The 13708-nt window shown below is 56.4% G+C and overlaps 1 protein-coding gene and 2 non-coding genes across 4 annotated transcripts in view; 1 reads left to right on the forward strand and 2 right to left on the reverse strand.

The window, feature by feature from the left end:
• Positions 1 to 10926, reverse strand: part of LASP1 (LIM and SH3 protein 1) — a 37938-nt gene extending 27012 nt beyond the window's left edge. Inside the window, exons 1-2 of one of the 2 annotated variants that reach the window (XM_059147310.1) lie at positions 10648 to 10926; positions 3547 to 3641 (exon numbers count right to left, since the gene is read on the reverse strand). In XM_059147310.1, coding sequence (XP_059003293.1) covers positions 3547 to 3641; positions 10648 to 10716 — 164 coding nt within the window. In that variant the 5' untranslated portion in view covers positions 10717 to 10926. Of the gene's footprint in view, positions 1 to 3546; positions 3642 to 10647 lie in introns of those variants that run through there. The other variant, XM_059147311.1, reaches the window with a different exon arrangement.
• A 668-nt stretch (positions 10927 to 11594) lies between these two features.
• TRNAC-GCA (transfer RNA cysteine (anticodon GCA)) lies at positions 11595 to 11666 on the forward strand. The gene has a single exon. It is a non-coding gene; the product is annotated as a tRNA-Cys (tRNA).
• A 1688-nt stretch (positions 11667 to 13354) lies between these two features.
• TRNAC-GCA (transfer RNA cysteine (anticodon GCA)) lies at positions 13355 to 13426 on the reverse strand. The gene has a single exon. It is a non-coding gene; the product is annotated as a tRNA-Cys (tRNA).
• Positions 13427 to 13708: the final 282 nt, after the last annotated feature.

Raw genomic sequence — 13708 nt, forward strand, 5'->3', positions numbered from 1 at the left:
GGCAGAGTACATTAAGAGAAATGATTCTGCCAAGGTGGGGAAGGCATGCAAACACTGGGCCTCAGTTTCCTCATCTCTAAAATGGGCGGTTAGGAAATAATCCCTGAGGTCCCTGAAGGCCCCGACCTCTCTGAGTGGTACTGGCCCTTTGAGTCTGCCTTCTCCATTCCAAACACACATCACACACACCCCTCTCACTCCCGCTCCCAGTCAGCGCTGCACCTGCTCCCTGGGACGTCTGATCCCACTGTTCCCAATCAGAGGCAGGAAAAAGGGAAGTAGAAAACTCCAGGCCCTAGTACCCGATTTACCCACTAATGCCCCCTCCCTAAGTGTAGCTGGGATTCGGGACAGTTTGTTAGAACCGGCAACCCCAGGAGCACAGGCCCACACTCGGACACCGGAGGGAAGGAGCAGGGCGACAGTCCCTTGTTCTCCAGAGTCAGCCATCTCCATCCACCCTCTTCAACCCCTCACCTTACAGCTCAAGGAAACTGACAGAAGGATCTGGAAATCTGCAGTCAGTGAAGAGGTGGGGAAGGTGCTTCTGAGTGTCCTCCCTTCCTTCCCCGGCCCATGTCCACTCCCACACTCAACACCCCCCAAAGCTGGTTCCCCTCTCTGCCTGGCGTGTGCGGCCTCCGTGAACTCCTGGCTCCCAAGGAGGAGCACCCCACCCACCCATGACCTCCACATTCCGGGACTATGTGCATGGAGACAAAGGGGCAGGTTTGTGGGTGTGGACACATCAGCCCCCCTTACACAAAACATAGTTTACAAAACAAATAACCGAGGGCATAAATAATCCTTTAACCAAGGGAGCCAGCAGGCTCACCCCACCTACCTAAAAGTTTCGCGAAAGCATTTGAGGGTGGTTCTTGTACCTACAGCCACTGTGCAAAAGCAGAAAGGCACACCTCTCCCTTGCCACAGCAGTGGCTGTGCCTGGGAGCTGTGAACACACACGCCGCCCATTCCATCTGACTCCTTGGCATTTCTCCCCGGCCCCACACCCAAGCATGTGCGTCTGTATACGCATGAGGCACGTGTTTATTAAGGCCCCATCTGTAGGGGCCCCTGACCGCCCAGCAGGCTGGCTGTAAGCTCTCGCCTGAGTTCTCTTTCCTGTCTAACCCTGAAACAAGTCTGGTGCAGGGAGAGAAACAGAAGAGGCCTTTTTGCTGCTCACAGTCACTTTATGGAACATTTTAAAATCTCAGTCTTGAGAAGCCACCAGGGAATGACAGCCAGCCTTCTTCTCTCTTGACCACCTCCCCCTGCAAGATTCTGGCTCAGGGACTGGCCAAAAATAGGCACACTATAGAAGCCTCCCTGCACGCCAAAGTCACACCCTCACCCACTGAGGGGGCACGGTCCCACTCCCTGGCCAAGTGCCAGGAGAGATCAGCAGCCCCTCTGGGGGAGACCCAGAGGAGCTGAGAAGGAAGGAAGCCAGGCCCGAGGTCTACAAGGCAAAGATGGGAGCGGGGTGAGAGCACAGCTACCCCCTGGGAAACCCCAAGATTTAGAAACCTGAATGCCACTGAAGGATGGGGCCAGAGGCAGAAAGGAAACAGGAGGGAATGAGAGGGGATGTCAGCACAGGGCCTGGCCCGTGGCAGGGGCTCGCCCTCTTTGGTCTAGGGGCCAGCATCCCTGAGACATCCCTAAGACACCTGGCATCCATAACAGGGGAGAAACTGAAGGTGAGACAGGTGCAGAGGGTACTTCCTGCAGGCCAGGCCTACTACATTTGGCTTCTCCTGGACTCACCAGATCAGGTGTGTGGGCCAGACCCACTGCTCAGCATATGCCCTCCCAGCTGAAGTGAGAAAGGACTGGGGGAATGAGGGGCCAACCTGCTTCTCAGGCAGGGTGGGGAGGGGGGTGGCAAGAACCTCGGGGAAATAGCACCCAGGAAGAGATTCAACTTCTGCCCCTCCCTGGAGACCCCAACACCTGCAGGAGCCCTCACCCCACTTACTGCGACCTCTCTGGGAGAGGGTAGAACAGCTAAGCTGGGACTCTGGCACTAGGCTGAGAAGATACGGAGAGAACAAGGACAAGCCTCTGATTTCTCTCACCAACTCCCATCGCTCACTGAATTCTAGGCTACTAGAGTCTGAGCCAGAGACATGAGAAAGCATCCATCCCTGCCACCCACGCCAGGCTTGGGGCTCTGCCACACTTCGGCCATGGAGGGGCAGAGGCTCAGCAGATGCCCCCAAAGGAGCCTTGGGGCCCAGAATCCAGCTTCATGTGGTCCAGCCACGAAGGGGTTAAACTGCCCCTGGCCTCTGGCTTCACTGAACCCCACCCCACTCCCCAACGGAGGGAGGAAGTGGCAGAGAATCAGGGCTTGTGTGAGCCCTTAAGAATTCTAAGAATGTCCCATTTCCCTTGGGGGGGTGGGGGGGAGAGGATCCGTGGAAGCTAATAGAAAAGCAGAGGCAGCTGCAGAAGAGCCAGGACCAGGCTGTGACCCTCCTTCTACCCAGGGGCAACCTTCCCAGTGCCCCAGTCTCACCCAGAAGGGACAGTGTCCAAGCTGCCCAGGGACAAGACACGGTGGGGTTAAGAGGCGACTGGGGTGCTACAAGCAAGAGACAGCCTTTCAAAGGGGTTTCAGCCCCCCAGACCTTTTAGCCAAGTCCCATGGTTCCCCTCCTTATTGAACTTCAGTTGCGAAGAGCCTCCTGACTGAGAAAAAGCCAGGACTCAAGTCAGATCCTGGCTTTTTCTGAATTTTCACTTTGCCACTACTTAGTGACTTGACCTTCTAAAGCCCTCATCTGCCAAGGGTGCCGTGAGGTCACACACACGTGGCAGCCCCCACGCGGAGTTTACACTTGCTACACAGGGGGTCAACTTGCGGTAAATTTTCTGGAACTGCCCAGGGTGGGAAGAGGGTGTCCCGGATAGAGTCACACCCCACCTCTCCCTACCTCCCTGCAGCGGGACGGGTGGCAGGACCCAGTAGGTCCCAGTGCAGCAGGAACAGAGCCCCAGCCAACTCCGTTGGGAAGGACAAGGATTCTATAGCCAGGAGGGAAGAGATCTGCCCCTGGGGCCACGGCCCCTGCAGGCTGCCCCCAGTTCTCAGGGGGCGAACATCAGAAAGGGCTACAGCCAGAAGCCCCCAAAGCCTAGGGTGCTGACCTTCTGACAGGGGGCAGGGGAGAGAAAGAAATGAGGGAAGGCAAACACAACAGGGCAGAGCACCGTGTCCTCAAGGGCCCCTCTCTTGCAGTAGGGTGCAGTGGAGGGAACACACTTGCCTGGCAGAGAGCAGCATGGTTACTGGGTCTGAACCAGCCTCTCACTGGCCATGTCATTGTGGGCAAGTCCATTCCCTTCCCCAGCCTCAGTTTCCCTCCCTGTAAAACGGGCCTATGAGCTGCCCTTACTTCATCCTGCCCAGGTGGGACTAAAGGTGATGAGTGCTTATTCCTGCGGTAGTGCTGGGCAATATCCCCGAACAGGAGGGAGGATGGGGGAGGGGGGAGACTCACACATTGCAGTAGGGGGTGGGGGGGGGGGACTCACGCGTTGCAGTAGGGGGTCTTCTCGTAGCCCTTGTAGTTCTTCATGTTGAGTGTCATCTTGCAGGTCTCGCAGTGGAAGCATGCTTTGTGCCAGAACTGGGGACAGAGGCAGAGGGAGCACAGCTGTGAGACACTGGGACTCAGAGAAGGGGGACTCGGGCCCTAGAAGGAGCACTCCGTCCCAGGGACTGGATCACAGCCTCGGGTCACAGGCTCCGGCAGACATGCTGGGTGAGTGGGGGGGAAAGGCCCCCAGAAGGTTGGTTCCACCTCCCCCAGACCACTTCTGCTGCCCCCACTCCCCCCGCAAGCTGGAGAAGCCTCATTGCTGATGCAAAGTTGCACCAGAGTTGCTAAGAAGCCATCACTGCTGAACTTGAAGGGGCAGCTCCGTGGCCTTGACAAGGTCTAGAGAAGCCAACGGAGGCGGGCCCGGTGGCCATGTCCTGGGCAGGAAGCCTTACTCCCACTCCAGCCCCACCCCCACCGCAAGGCTGTTCCTGCTGTCACCTCCCACCTCCTTGGGGCTCCCTGTGACCACAGTGGGGTGAGTGCCCCAAGCTCTGGTCACCACACCCATGCCCTTTCTACCTTCCCTCACCCTTCTCCCAGCCCCAGCCAGGGAACTGGTAGGAGAGCCCCCCACAGGGGCTCGCTCTCCCTGGAGGCACTACAGAGCTCTGCTTGGAGGCTTATGCCACAGTGGGGACATCAAATCAGGGCCCAGGCCTCTAAGCCATTTCCATGTCTGTAGAGTGAGAACAGTAACAATGAGTAGTCAATGAGAAATCACCTATACAGGGGCATCTGGGTGGCTCAGTGGGTTAAGCCTCTGCCTTCAGCTCAGGTCATGATCTCAGGGTCCTGGGATCGAGCCCCACATCAGGCTCCCTGCTTGGCAGGGAGTCTGCATCCCTCCCTCTCTGTCTGCCTCTCTGCCTACTTGTGATCACTCTCTGTCAAATAAATAAATAAAATGTTTAAAAAAAAAAGAGATCACCTATAGAGCACTCAGCACAAGCACTCAGCTTGGCCCCTCTGGAACGTTAGGTGCTGGGCACTGTGACAGGTATAAACCCACCCCCAGGGGCTCATCAGCTCCCAGTGGAGGTCTGTGTGTGCTGGGGAGCAGGCAGGGGGTGGGGTGCCTCTACTGGCCCAACCACAGCTACAGCGCATGTGCATGTGCGAATGAAGGGAGCAAACCATGGGGTGGGACAATCGAGGGGAGCAACCGGTGCAACAGAAGTGCCCCCATCCTGAGAAATGTTGATCCTCACTGGCAGGCAATCCCCTGCCAGGGAAATAGAGATCCTGCCCCAGGTAGCCCAGAAAGAGATCAATACCAACCTGGAGTCCAGCTTTCAGGATCCCAGAATCTAGGCTATCTGCTGACCTGGCTGGCCCCTCTCTGCCCCATTTCCTAGTGGTCAGAGGAAGACACTCCTGACCCCTCAGAGAAGGAGGCCGGAAGCCAGGGAAAGGCCTAGGGGGAGACTTCTGGAGGTGCTCAGCACAGAGCTGGCTCTCAGCCCTGTGTCAAGGAAATCCCCCTAGTCAGTGCTCTTCAAAATGTGCTGCCCTGCCAAGGGGTGCTCCTGGGTCACTCTGGAGGAGGGGGCAGAAAAATGGAAGCTGAGAGGCTAGGATACCACCTCCTCAACCCTGGCCCCCCTCAACCGGAGACCGGGGATAATCTGGGGGTAAGAGCCACTTTCCCTATCAAGGAGACTGGCCCAAGGTGGAGGAGTAAATGAAGTGGTAGGAGATCCACTCTTTAGGGAAGAAGGCCAACAGGAAGTCTGGAAGCAAAGGCATGGCTGCTGTCAGATTGGCCTTTACCCCCACCTGGGCCTATCCCAGAGCCCAGCCCTGACTCCTCCCAGTACGAAACCCATACACACACAACCTGGCTGGAAAACGAGACCGGGGTAGTCCCGGCCCCCCATCAGTGCCCCCAAGTGACAGCCCCTCTCTCTCCCCCAGTGCCTGGGAGGTGCTGGCAGAGTGCCCCAGCCCTGTCACCACCCAGTCTGCTGGCCTCTGCCTGCCTAGCGGCACAGGCCCCTTGCCTGGGCCTCCACCTCCCCGCCACCCCCTCAGGGGCCTGCCAGGAAAAACATTCTCTGGAATCCGGACCATGACCCACTTTCACACACACACATACGCAGGAATATGCACTGTCCTAGGACTGGGGACCTCCAAAGCTGCCTCCTGACTGACTTGGGGGAGACACAGGGCAAGAAGGAGATGGCCAGGTCCCCGCAGGGGGGGGGCGGGGAACCCCTCAGGAAGGGGGCAGGGCATACTGGAGAGGCTGCGGGTACAGGACTGCCACAAGAAACCTCCCAGCTGTCTTCTGGAGGAAGAGGAGCCCCCAGGAGGGGAAGGCGCCCATTTCCATAGACAGTTCATTCCCCCCTCACCCTCAGAGACCCCATACTCCGTCACTCGAGAAGCAGTGGGGGGCTCAGGAGCGGGATCATGGAAAGGAGGGTGGACTGACGGCCTCCAGCAGCGCTACTGATCTCAGGCTCCCCGTCCACAGAGTGGTCTCACAGAGGTGCGCGACGGGGGCATGTGAGGGACAGGGTGACCCAGATGCAGGCTCCAAGCCCAGCAGGGAGAGCCGCTTCCAGTCATTTCCCTCCTCCCTCTAGGGGAGGACTCCAAGGTTAAAGAAAATCCAGTAGCTCCGACTACTGTGTCCTCTTTGGACAGGGGAGGGGAGAAGTGGAAGGGGGAACAGACGATGGCCCTTGGGGGCCAAGTTGGGGCTGCAGACCCCAAGGGGATCCCAAGATGAAGGGGACCCCATCCCTGTTTCCATCAGGTCTGGTGAAGGACGCAGGGAAATCAGTCAGTACAGCCCAACGATGACCTATCTGCCTCCCTCCCCTGCTCCGACTGCCCTGGCCCAGAGCCAGAGATCCCCCACCCTTTCCTGGAGGCCCCAGGTAAGATTTCAGAGAGGCATGCCTGAGACTCTAGCCTCAGGGGAGCAAAGTACATCTCTGGGTACTGCTCTAATCCTTCCTGCTGCCTGCAGGAAGTGTACTGTTTCCCTTGTCACAAAAACCAGAGCTGGGGGGGGGGGGCAGTTAGAAGCCTCTCACCCCCTCTCCAGGCTCCGGAGGTGCCCACAACGCTCCTCCACCTGCACCTCCAAAGCTGCCATCCGTTCCACTGCAGACCCATTCCACAGCAAGGCAAATGGAGGCTGATGCGGGCAGAAGCCAAATCTCCCACACTGGTGGAGGCTTGGGCCAGCCTCTCTCTCTGGAAGCACCATGCAGGGGCGGAAGGGTTTCTCACAGCTCTGGGGGAGCGGGACGTGGCGAACCTCAGATCACTGTGCCTGCAGCCTGGCACCTTGCCCTCTGCGCCCAGCCCAGGCTACCCGGGGTGGCCATGAGTCAGGGTTAGAGGGTGAAGCCGTCCCCTCCCTTCCTGTTGCCAAGGGTTACAGAGCCTCCCTCCTCTGGGAGCAACACCAGCTATACCCTGGCCAGGCTGGGGTCACCACCCTAGCTCTGCTGGCCACCTGGGCTACTGGCTTAAAGGCACAGACCCTCGCTGTACCTCCCCAATTCTCGAGGGGGAGATTACCATTCCCAGTGCTCCAGCTCCACACAGGAGCCCAGGCCCAGAACATTCCTCAGGCCGGGGTCAGGAAGTGGACCACTAAGGACATTAGGAGACGGTGTAAATCAAAGTACCTTTTGCGAACACAGAACAGACAGAAAAGCTGAGCACAAAGAACTTTAGATTTGAATTCCAGCTCTGGCTGAGGGGGAACAGCCACATGATGTCAGAGCCTCCATGGACGGGGTTCATAATTTATAGGAGCAATCACATCTGTTTTCTGAAGACGGAACCTGGCACGTCAGTCAGTAGTAGCTACTATGAACGGATGGTCACGAAGATCGTGGGGTGCGCTGAGCTAGGAAAGTGGGGCACCACGGCTATTCGACTTGTCCTCTCTCACATCTAGCCCAGCCACCTTCTACCTTGCTGCCCCCTGTGGTGGGGTGGCTCAGACCACCAGAGCAGAGCTCCCTCTGGCCAAGGTATTCCAAGTGGACCCAACAGTCCACCAATCCTCTACCCCTCCTGAATGTCTCCACCAGTTTTCAGGGTCCTGGCAAAGTAAGCCAGGGGACAGCATCCTCGACAGTACAGATCCCTAGATATAAATGCTTCCCCAGCAGGGTCCAGGACAAAACTCCAACCTTCTCCAAATGTCGAGGACGTTCTGAGTCACAGACTCCTCTCCTCCCCAAAGGCCCCACAGCAACCATTCAGAGAGCCCGGCACAAAGCAGGTGCTCAATAAATATTTGCTGAATGAATGAGTGAATGAGGTCACCCCATTTCTCCCCCAACCCTAAGCCTAGAAGTCCTCTGGGAAAGCACATTCTGACCTCCCTCCTCAAATGCCATCATCAGCAATGCATATTTATTCAGCATGCAAAGCATGCTGGAAGCTGCAGGTTGGGGACAGGTTGGGGGCAGGGTGGCCATTAGAGGTGACACAGCCTTTACCCACCTAAGCCTTTGAGAGATAAAGCTCAGGGAGAAGAAAAAGATAACAGCAAGGACGTCGCTTGTGCTCTGGGTCACAAGGTGAGCTATGTACCATAGGGAAATCATAGTGAAATGCGTCTAATTTGACTCTCTCCTATAGTAAATGGGAGGCCTTGGGAAATTGGTTAGCAACCACACCTATGAGACGGAATGCTTCCCCCTGCCAAGTCTGTCATCTGGGCACCAGGTCCCTAGTCCAAGCACCTGTCCTTACTGCATAGAGAGAGTTGGGAGGATTAAGTCTTAAACCTGAATATTCTAGGCCTGCTGCTCAGTGGAGGTGGGGGCCTTGGTCTCCCCAAGGCCATCACCTGTAAGGAGGGCTCTAAAAAGGAGGAAGAACCAAATTCCACTTCCCAGGGCAACCCAACCTGAAAGTCTTCTTCTAGGTAGGGCAAGAGAACCCCTGGAGAAGCACCTTATAGAATCCCTACCCCCTCACCTCTGGCACCCAGCACCAAAAGACTTTATAAGGGAGCTGGATGTCGGGCTGGACCGAGTATCCCAGAAAGACAGGCAGGACACAGAGTGCATGCACCACATCCCCTGCAGGCACTTTAGTACACTGCTCCACCTCCAACGAAATGACATCATTCATACCCGTAAGACAGATGGTGAATACTGAGGCCTAAAGCCATTCATAAAGCTGGTGGGAGCAGACCCAGAACTAAGACCAAGTTTCTCAACTTCCGGCCTAGCAATCCCTCCACTATATATAGCTTCTGCCTTATAAAGGTGAAAGAGCCTACAGCCTCTTCCCAGTTCATGACTATGGAGAGAATAGGGGGGAAGGGGGATTTGCGGCACATGGAATGCAGAGGCCAAAATGCAAGATGCAGAGGCCAAAGTAGGCGAAACCCCAGTGTGCAAGGACAGTTAGCTCTTCAGCCTGTGCCTCCAAGCTTAAGTCCTGCCCCCCAGAAGCTGGCAGGGTCTTTGGGAAGCTCAACACCCCCACTGTTTATGCCCACAATATGGCCCTCCTCTTCTGCCCAGCCAAATCCAGGAAAGACAATGAAACAGCAGAAACACATACATATGCCCATGTATCCCATATGCCCATGTATCTCCTTCCTCCAAGAGCAAGTTCAAAATTATTTCAGGCCTACTCCCACTGCCCTGACTCAGAGGCTAAAGATCATGGGGGAAGCTCCAATCCCAAGGGGGAGAGAAGAGACAGAAAGAAGCCAATGAACTATCCTTTCCCAAACAAAACCTGGCTCCAGGTGCTCAATGAAGTTGGCCCCAGGGTTCTGCACCCCTCTTCCATCCCATGCCCCTCAACCCCTACCAGTTCAGACAAATCAGAGGGGTATCTGGATCTGGGGTCAGCTTTGGGAGGTGAGTGAAAGGCCTGCCAAGGAAGGAGACAAAATCAGAGAGACTTCTCCTGCAGAGTGGAAAGAATATGCAAAGGGGAGGCATCGCCTTAGGATCTTAGGGAGCTCACAAGACCAGATCCTACCCCAAACTCCTGGAAACACCCAGTTCTACTCTTCACCCCCCTCCAGAAGTATAATAGCAACCAGATGAACAAGTCCAACATGGATGAGGGGGGCAACGCGTAAGAGCCCCTAGGGGACTGTGAATTTCTAGAAGGCCACCTTTCCCTCTCCCTAACACCTCCCCCTTTTCTTGGCTTCCCCTGAACTCAGCCAACCCCACCCTCCATTGGGGAAACCTGCTTTGAAAAGTTAGCTCTTTGTTCTACACGCCGGTCTCAGGCTCTGAGCACAATTTCAGGAGATCTCTGCAAAGCACCCTCCACCCACCCTACTCCAGCACCCGACCCCGCCCGGCTCTGGCTGGGCGGCCCAACCCCGGGAGTTGGCTTCTAATTTGAGGTGGGGGCTGGGAAGCTATGGAGGAGGTCCGCTAATCCATTAAGCGCGGAACCACCGAGGGGGGTGCAAGACGTCCAAAAAAGAGGGGTCTCGCAGTGAGGCTTGGGTCCTTATTCAAAGCCCAGTTCACCAGATGCAACACTCGCCGCGGATAGCCCCCGCCCCCGGTCTCCAGGCCCTGAAGTCCGGCCATTTGCGGCCAGAGCTGACGGTTTCGCTGAGCCCCCCAGCCTCTGCCCCGCCCCCCTGTCGCCCCCTCCCCCAGCGCCCCGCGCTTCCGCCTACTTGGCGCTCAGCGCGGCGGGGAGAGGGAGCGGCCGTCTCCTCTCACTCTCCCGGCCTGGGGGCGGGACTGCACCCCTAACCTTCCCCCACCCCCCTGCCCCCACCCCGGGGCCTGGCCACCCTACTCCTCTTCCGTCCTCCCAGCTTCAGGGCACAGAGCTCTACTATTCGCCACTAGTGGCTGCCGCCACGCGTTGACTCCTTGCCGCGCCGCAGATCTCCCGGTTTCCAGGCTGGGGTCTGTCCCCACACCCCATGACACCGCCCTCCGTCCCTCCTCCCGGGATCGTGGGGATGAGGCGGCACAGACCCGGCCCTTCTCTCCTCCCCTAATCCGAAGCAGTGCTCGGGGACTGCAACGACGTGCCTCCCGATCCTGGGGCTCACCTTATCCAGACAGTTCACCTTCTCCGTGGGGTACACGATCTTGCCGCACCGGGCGCAGTTGGGATTCATGGCTCGGGGAAGGGTTGGGGCGGGGACGCCCGAGCTCGCGCGCGTTCTCTTTCCCCGGAGCGAGCTGGCGGGAGGCGGCCGCGGGTGCAACTACTCAGCGAGCGGCGACGGCGGCTGGAGCTAGGAACTGGCCTCCGCCTCCGCCCTCCTTCCCCTAATAAACACAGCGGGGAGGAGGGGCTGCACCGGGGCGGGGACGCGCCGCGGCCGCGGGCAGGGGCGCGCACGGGCAGCGCGCTTCCCGGGCGACGTGGGGCTGCGCGGGGGCGGATTCCGGGGAGGGCGGCTGGGCCCGGGGCGCGCGCCTAGGTGCGTCTTGAGGGTCCCCAGTCCGCGGGCGCTCTCTAGCAGAAGATGCCCGCGAGAAGCGCGCCCGGAGGCCAGGGACCCGTTGGCGCTGGAGGCGGCGCGCAGCCGGTGTGGCTGCACATCTGGGGCGCCCGGGCTGCGAGAGGCGGGCCAATCCCTCGCACCCGTCGAGGGTGGGGGCTGGAACCCTTCCGAACGCGGGATTGGATTCACCAGATTCGGGGACTTTCCTTTGTGCTGGTCGATACCTGGCGTGAACCTGCGGACAGAACGGGAAGCCCCTACCCCGCCCCTCCTTTAGCCTCCCTTCCCCCACATCCTTTCTCACATTTGTAGGGCGGAACCCGTCCCTACAGCCCGGACGCGGCGCGGGGCAGCCCTGGCCGGTTCTTCCTTCCCTGCGCTCTGCCTTGCGCTCTCCTGGGGTTCTCCGGGTCCCGATACCTTCTGTTTTCCGCCTGGCCCTCCTTCTTCCTTCATTCCTTTCTCCTTGGTCTTACTCCCTACTCTCTCCCGTGTAGCAGTGTTTTAGTACCCAAAAGAGCCGTGTCCGGGTGCAGCATTGGCTTGGGGGTATAGCTCAGTGGTAGAGCATTTGACTGCAGATCAAGAGGTCCCTGGTTCAAATCCGGGTGCCCCCTTCCTGGCTTTTCCTTCACCTTGAGCTGAACATTTCGCGAATTGGATTTACTGTTGAATTAGATCCTAGGTTGGAAAAAAAACCCAAAGTTGACTTAATTTACAAATGCCTTCCTCATTTTCCTAACCTTAGCAGAAAGCTTTCGATTTTGCTTTGTATCCAGCTGAAGGAGTGCGTGCGCGCACAAATCATGTTCAAAACCTGCAGCTCCCTATTATCTGCGCCGGACTTGCCACGATCTCTGCGGCAGCCGCCAGCAGCCTCAAGTGTGTCAGGCAGTTCGAGGCACCCGGGTCAGAGGACAGGATTACTCCCCCAACTTGGCTTTCCGTTTCCGATGGGGGAGGTGGATGGTCAAAAGAGGGAAACCCGCAAACACAACCTTTCCCCAACTTCAAGTTTCTTTCTTAAAGTCAGGTGTCATGGACCTGCTGTATTCACCCCTCCCTATTGTTCTTGACACAGGCAGAGGGAACGCGCTTCAAGAATGTTAAAACGGCGAATGCACACCCACCGGCTCATTTTAATTTACAAAAATAGTTACGTCCGGATGCAAACGGATATATACGGATGCGGTGACTCTCAAACTCCAGCGTGAGCCAGAATTACCAGAAGACCTTGTTGAGTCCCGTTTCTGAGCCTGGAGGGGAACTTCAAAGAATTTGCATTTGTAACCAGTTCCTGGGGGCTCCCGCCGCTGGTGGTCAGGGGCCACACTTTGAGAACCACTGAGCTAGCACTAGGAGGCAATGGAGTTTCACAACCTGAAGGTAGGCCATGTATCTCCGTTGGCTTCCTGACTGAGAGTTAACCATTGTTGGGTCACAGGGAACGATGTGTGAAAGCAGCAAGGGTGGCCCCCTCGACTAGGTTTTGCCCAAAAAAAGGAAAAATAAAGGAGAAAGGGAGAGACATGCTGCCTGGGTCAGAGGGCAGCTGTGATATTTTAAACCCGGAATCTGATTGTGTCATCCTTGCGAGCCCCTGGGGAATCCTCCGTTGCATTTTTCCCCATGGCTCTCATAACTGTAGGAGGCGTTAAAAGCCAGGACATGGAGACTGAGCAGAGGCCAAACCCAAGGAATAGCCAGCTTTTCACCCCTTTTCTGGACACCAGGCCTCAGGCTTACCACCTGCACTTTTGTCAGACCAAAGCCCTCCCTTTGAATAATATAAAGAAGGAGAAAACCATATACTTTTGACCTGTCTTCTGTCTGCGCTGGGACTTAAACTTCTCAAGCACGTAAATGAACCTTCTGAATGTAGATTTTGTTCTCCGAGTCTCCTCTGTCAGAATATGAATAAGGCTAAATAATATTACCTTCCTCACCGGGCACTCCGCTGTTTGCCCCGCCCCGCCCCCCAAAACAACCTGTAATTAACATTAAACCAATAAATCTCAGTCTCAGAGATGAAAATAGTTTGATCCCATCTTTCACCCACAAGTGGGGTTCTTGGCACTGCGTTGAGTTATATCATAAGACTGGACAGACCTCTGGGATGTTAACTGCTTGCTTCTCAGGTACAAGGAAGAGGTAGCTGCCAGGAGAAATCAGCCAAGTGGAAGAGACGGGGATTCCAAATAGTTTTGTATTCAGAACCTGCTGATATTGGGGTCACACAGCTATTCAGAACCTACAGATATTGGGGTCACACCTGAACAACTATGAAAAACAGTAAAGGTAACCAAGGGGGCACCCGGATTTGAACCGGGGACCTCTTGATCTGCAGTCAAATGCTCTACCACTGAGCTATACCCCCTCTGCTGGCAAGAACTTGTTAAATTCTCTTTACTGCAATCCTAAATTTTTCATCTTGAAAATTCTTTGTTGGAAGTTTGTTTCTTCCTGCTAGGTAATACTGAATTTTCTAGTAAGAGGAACAGAGCTAAAATACCAATTGAAGATGTGACATTTTGAAAACATGTGAAGTCAGGTACCAATCTGCCTTTTCCAAAACAGACTCCATCTCTTTACCCAAAGAAGTCAGAAAACAATCTTTTGCAAAACTAGATAGGGAATCCTTTTCTCTGGTCTCTCTAAG

This window comes from Mustela lutreola, chromosome 15 (assembly GCF_030435805.1).
Source record: "Mustela lutreola isolate mMusLut2 chromosome 15, mMusLut2.pri, whole genome shotgun sequence".
Lineage (NCBI taxonomy): Eukaryota > Metazoa > Chordata > Mammalia > Carnivora > Mustelidae > Mustela > Mustela lutreola.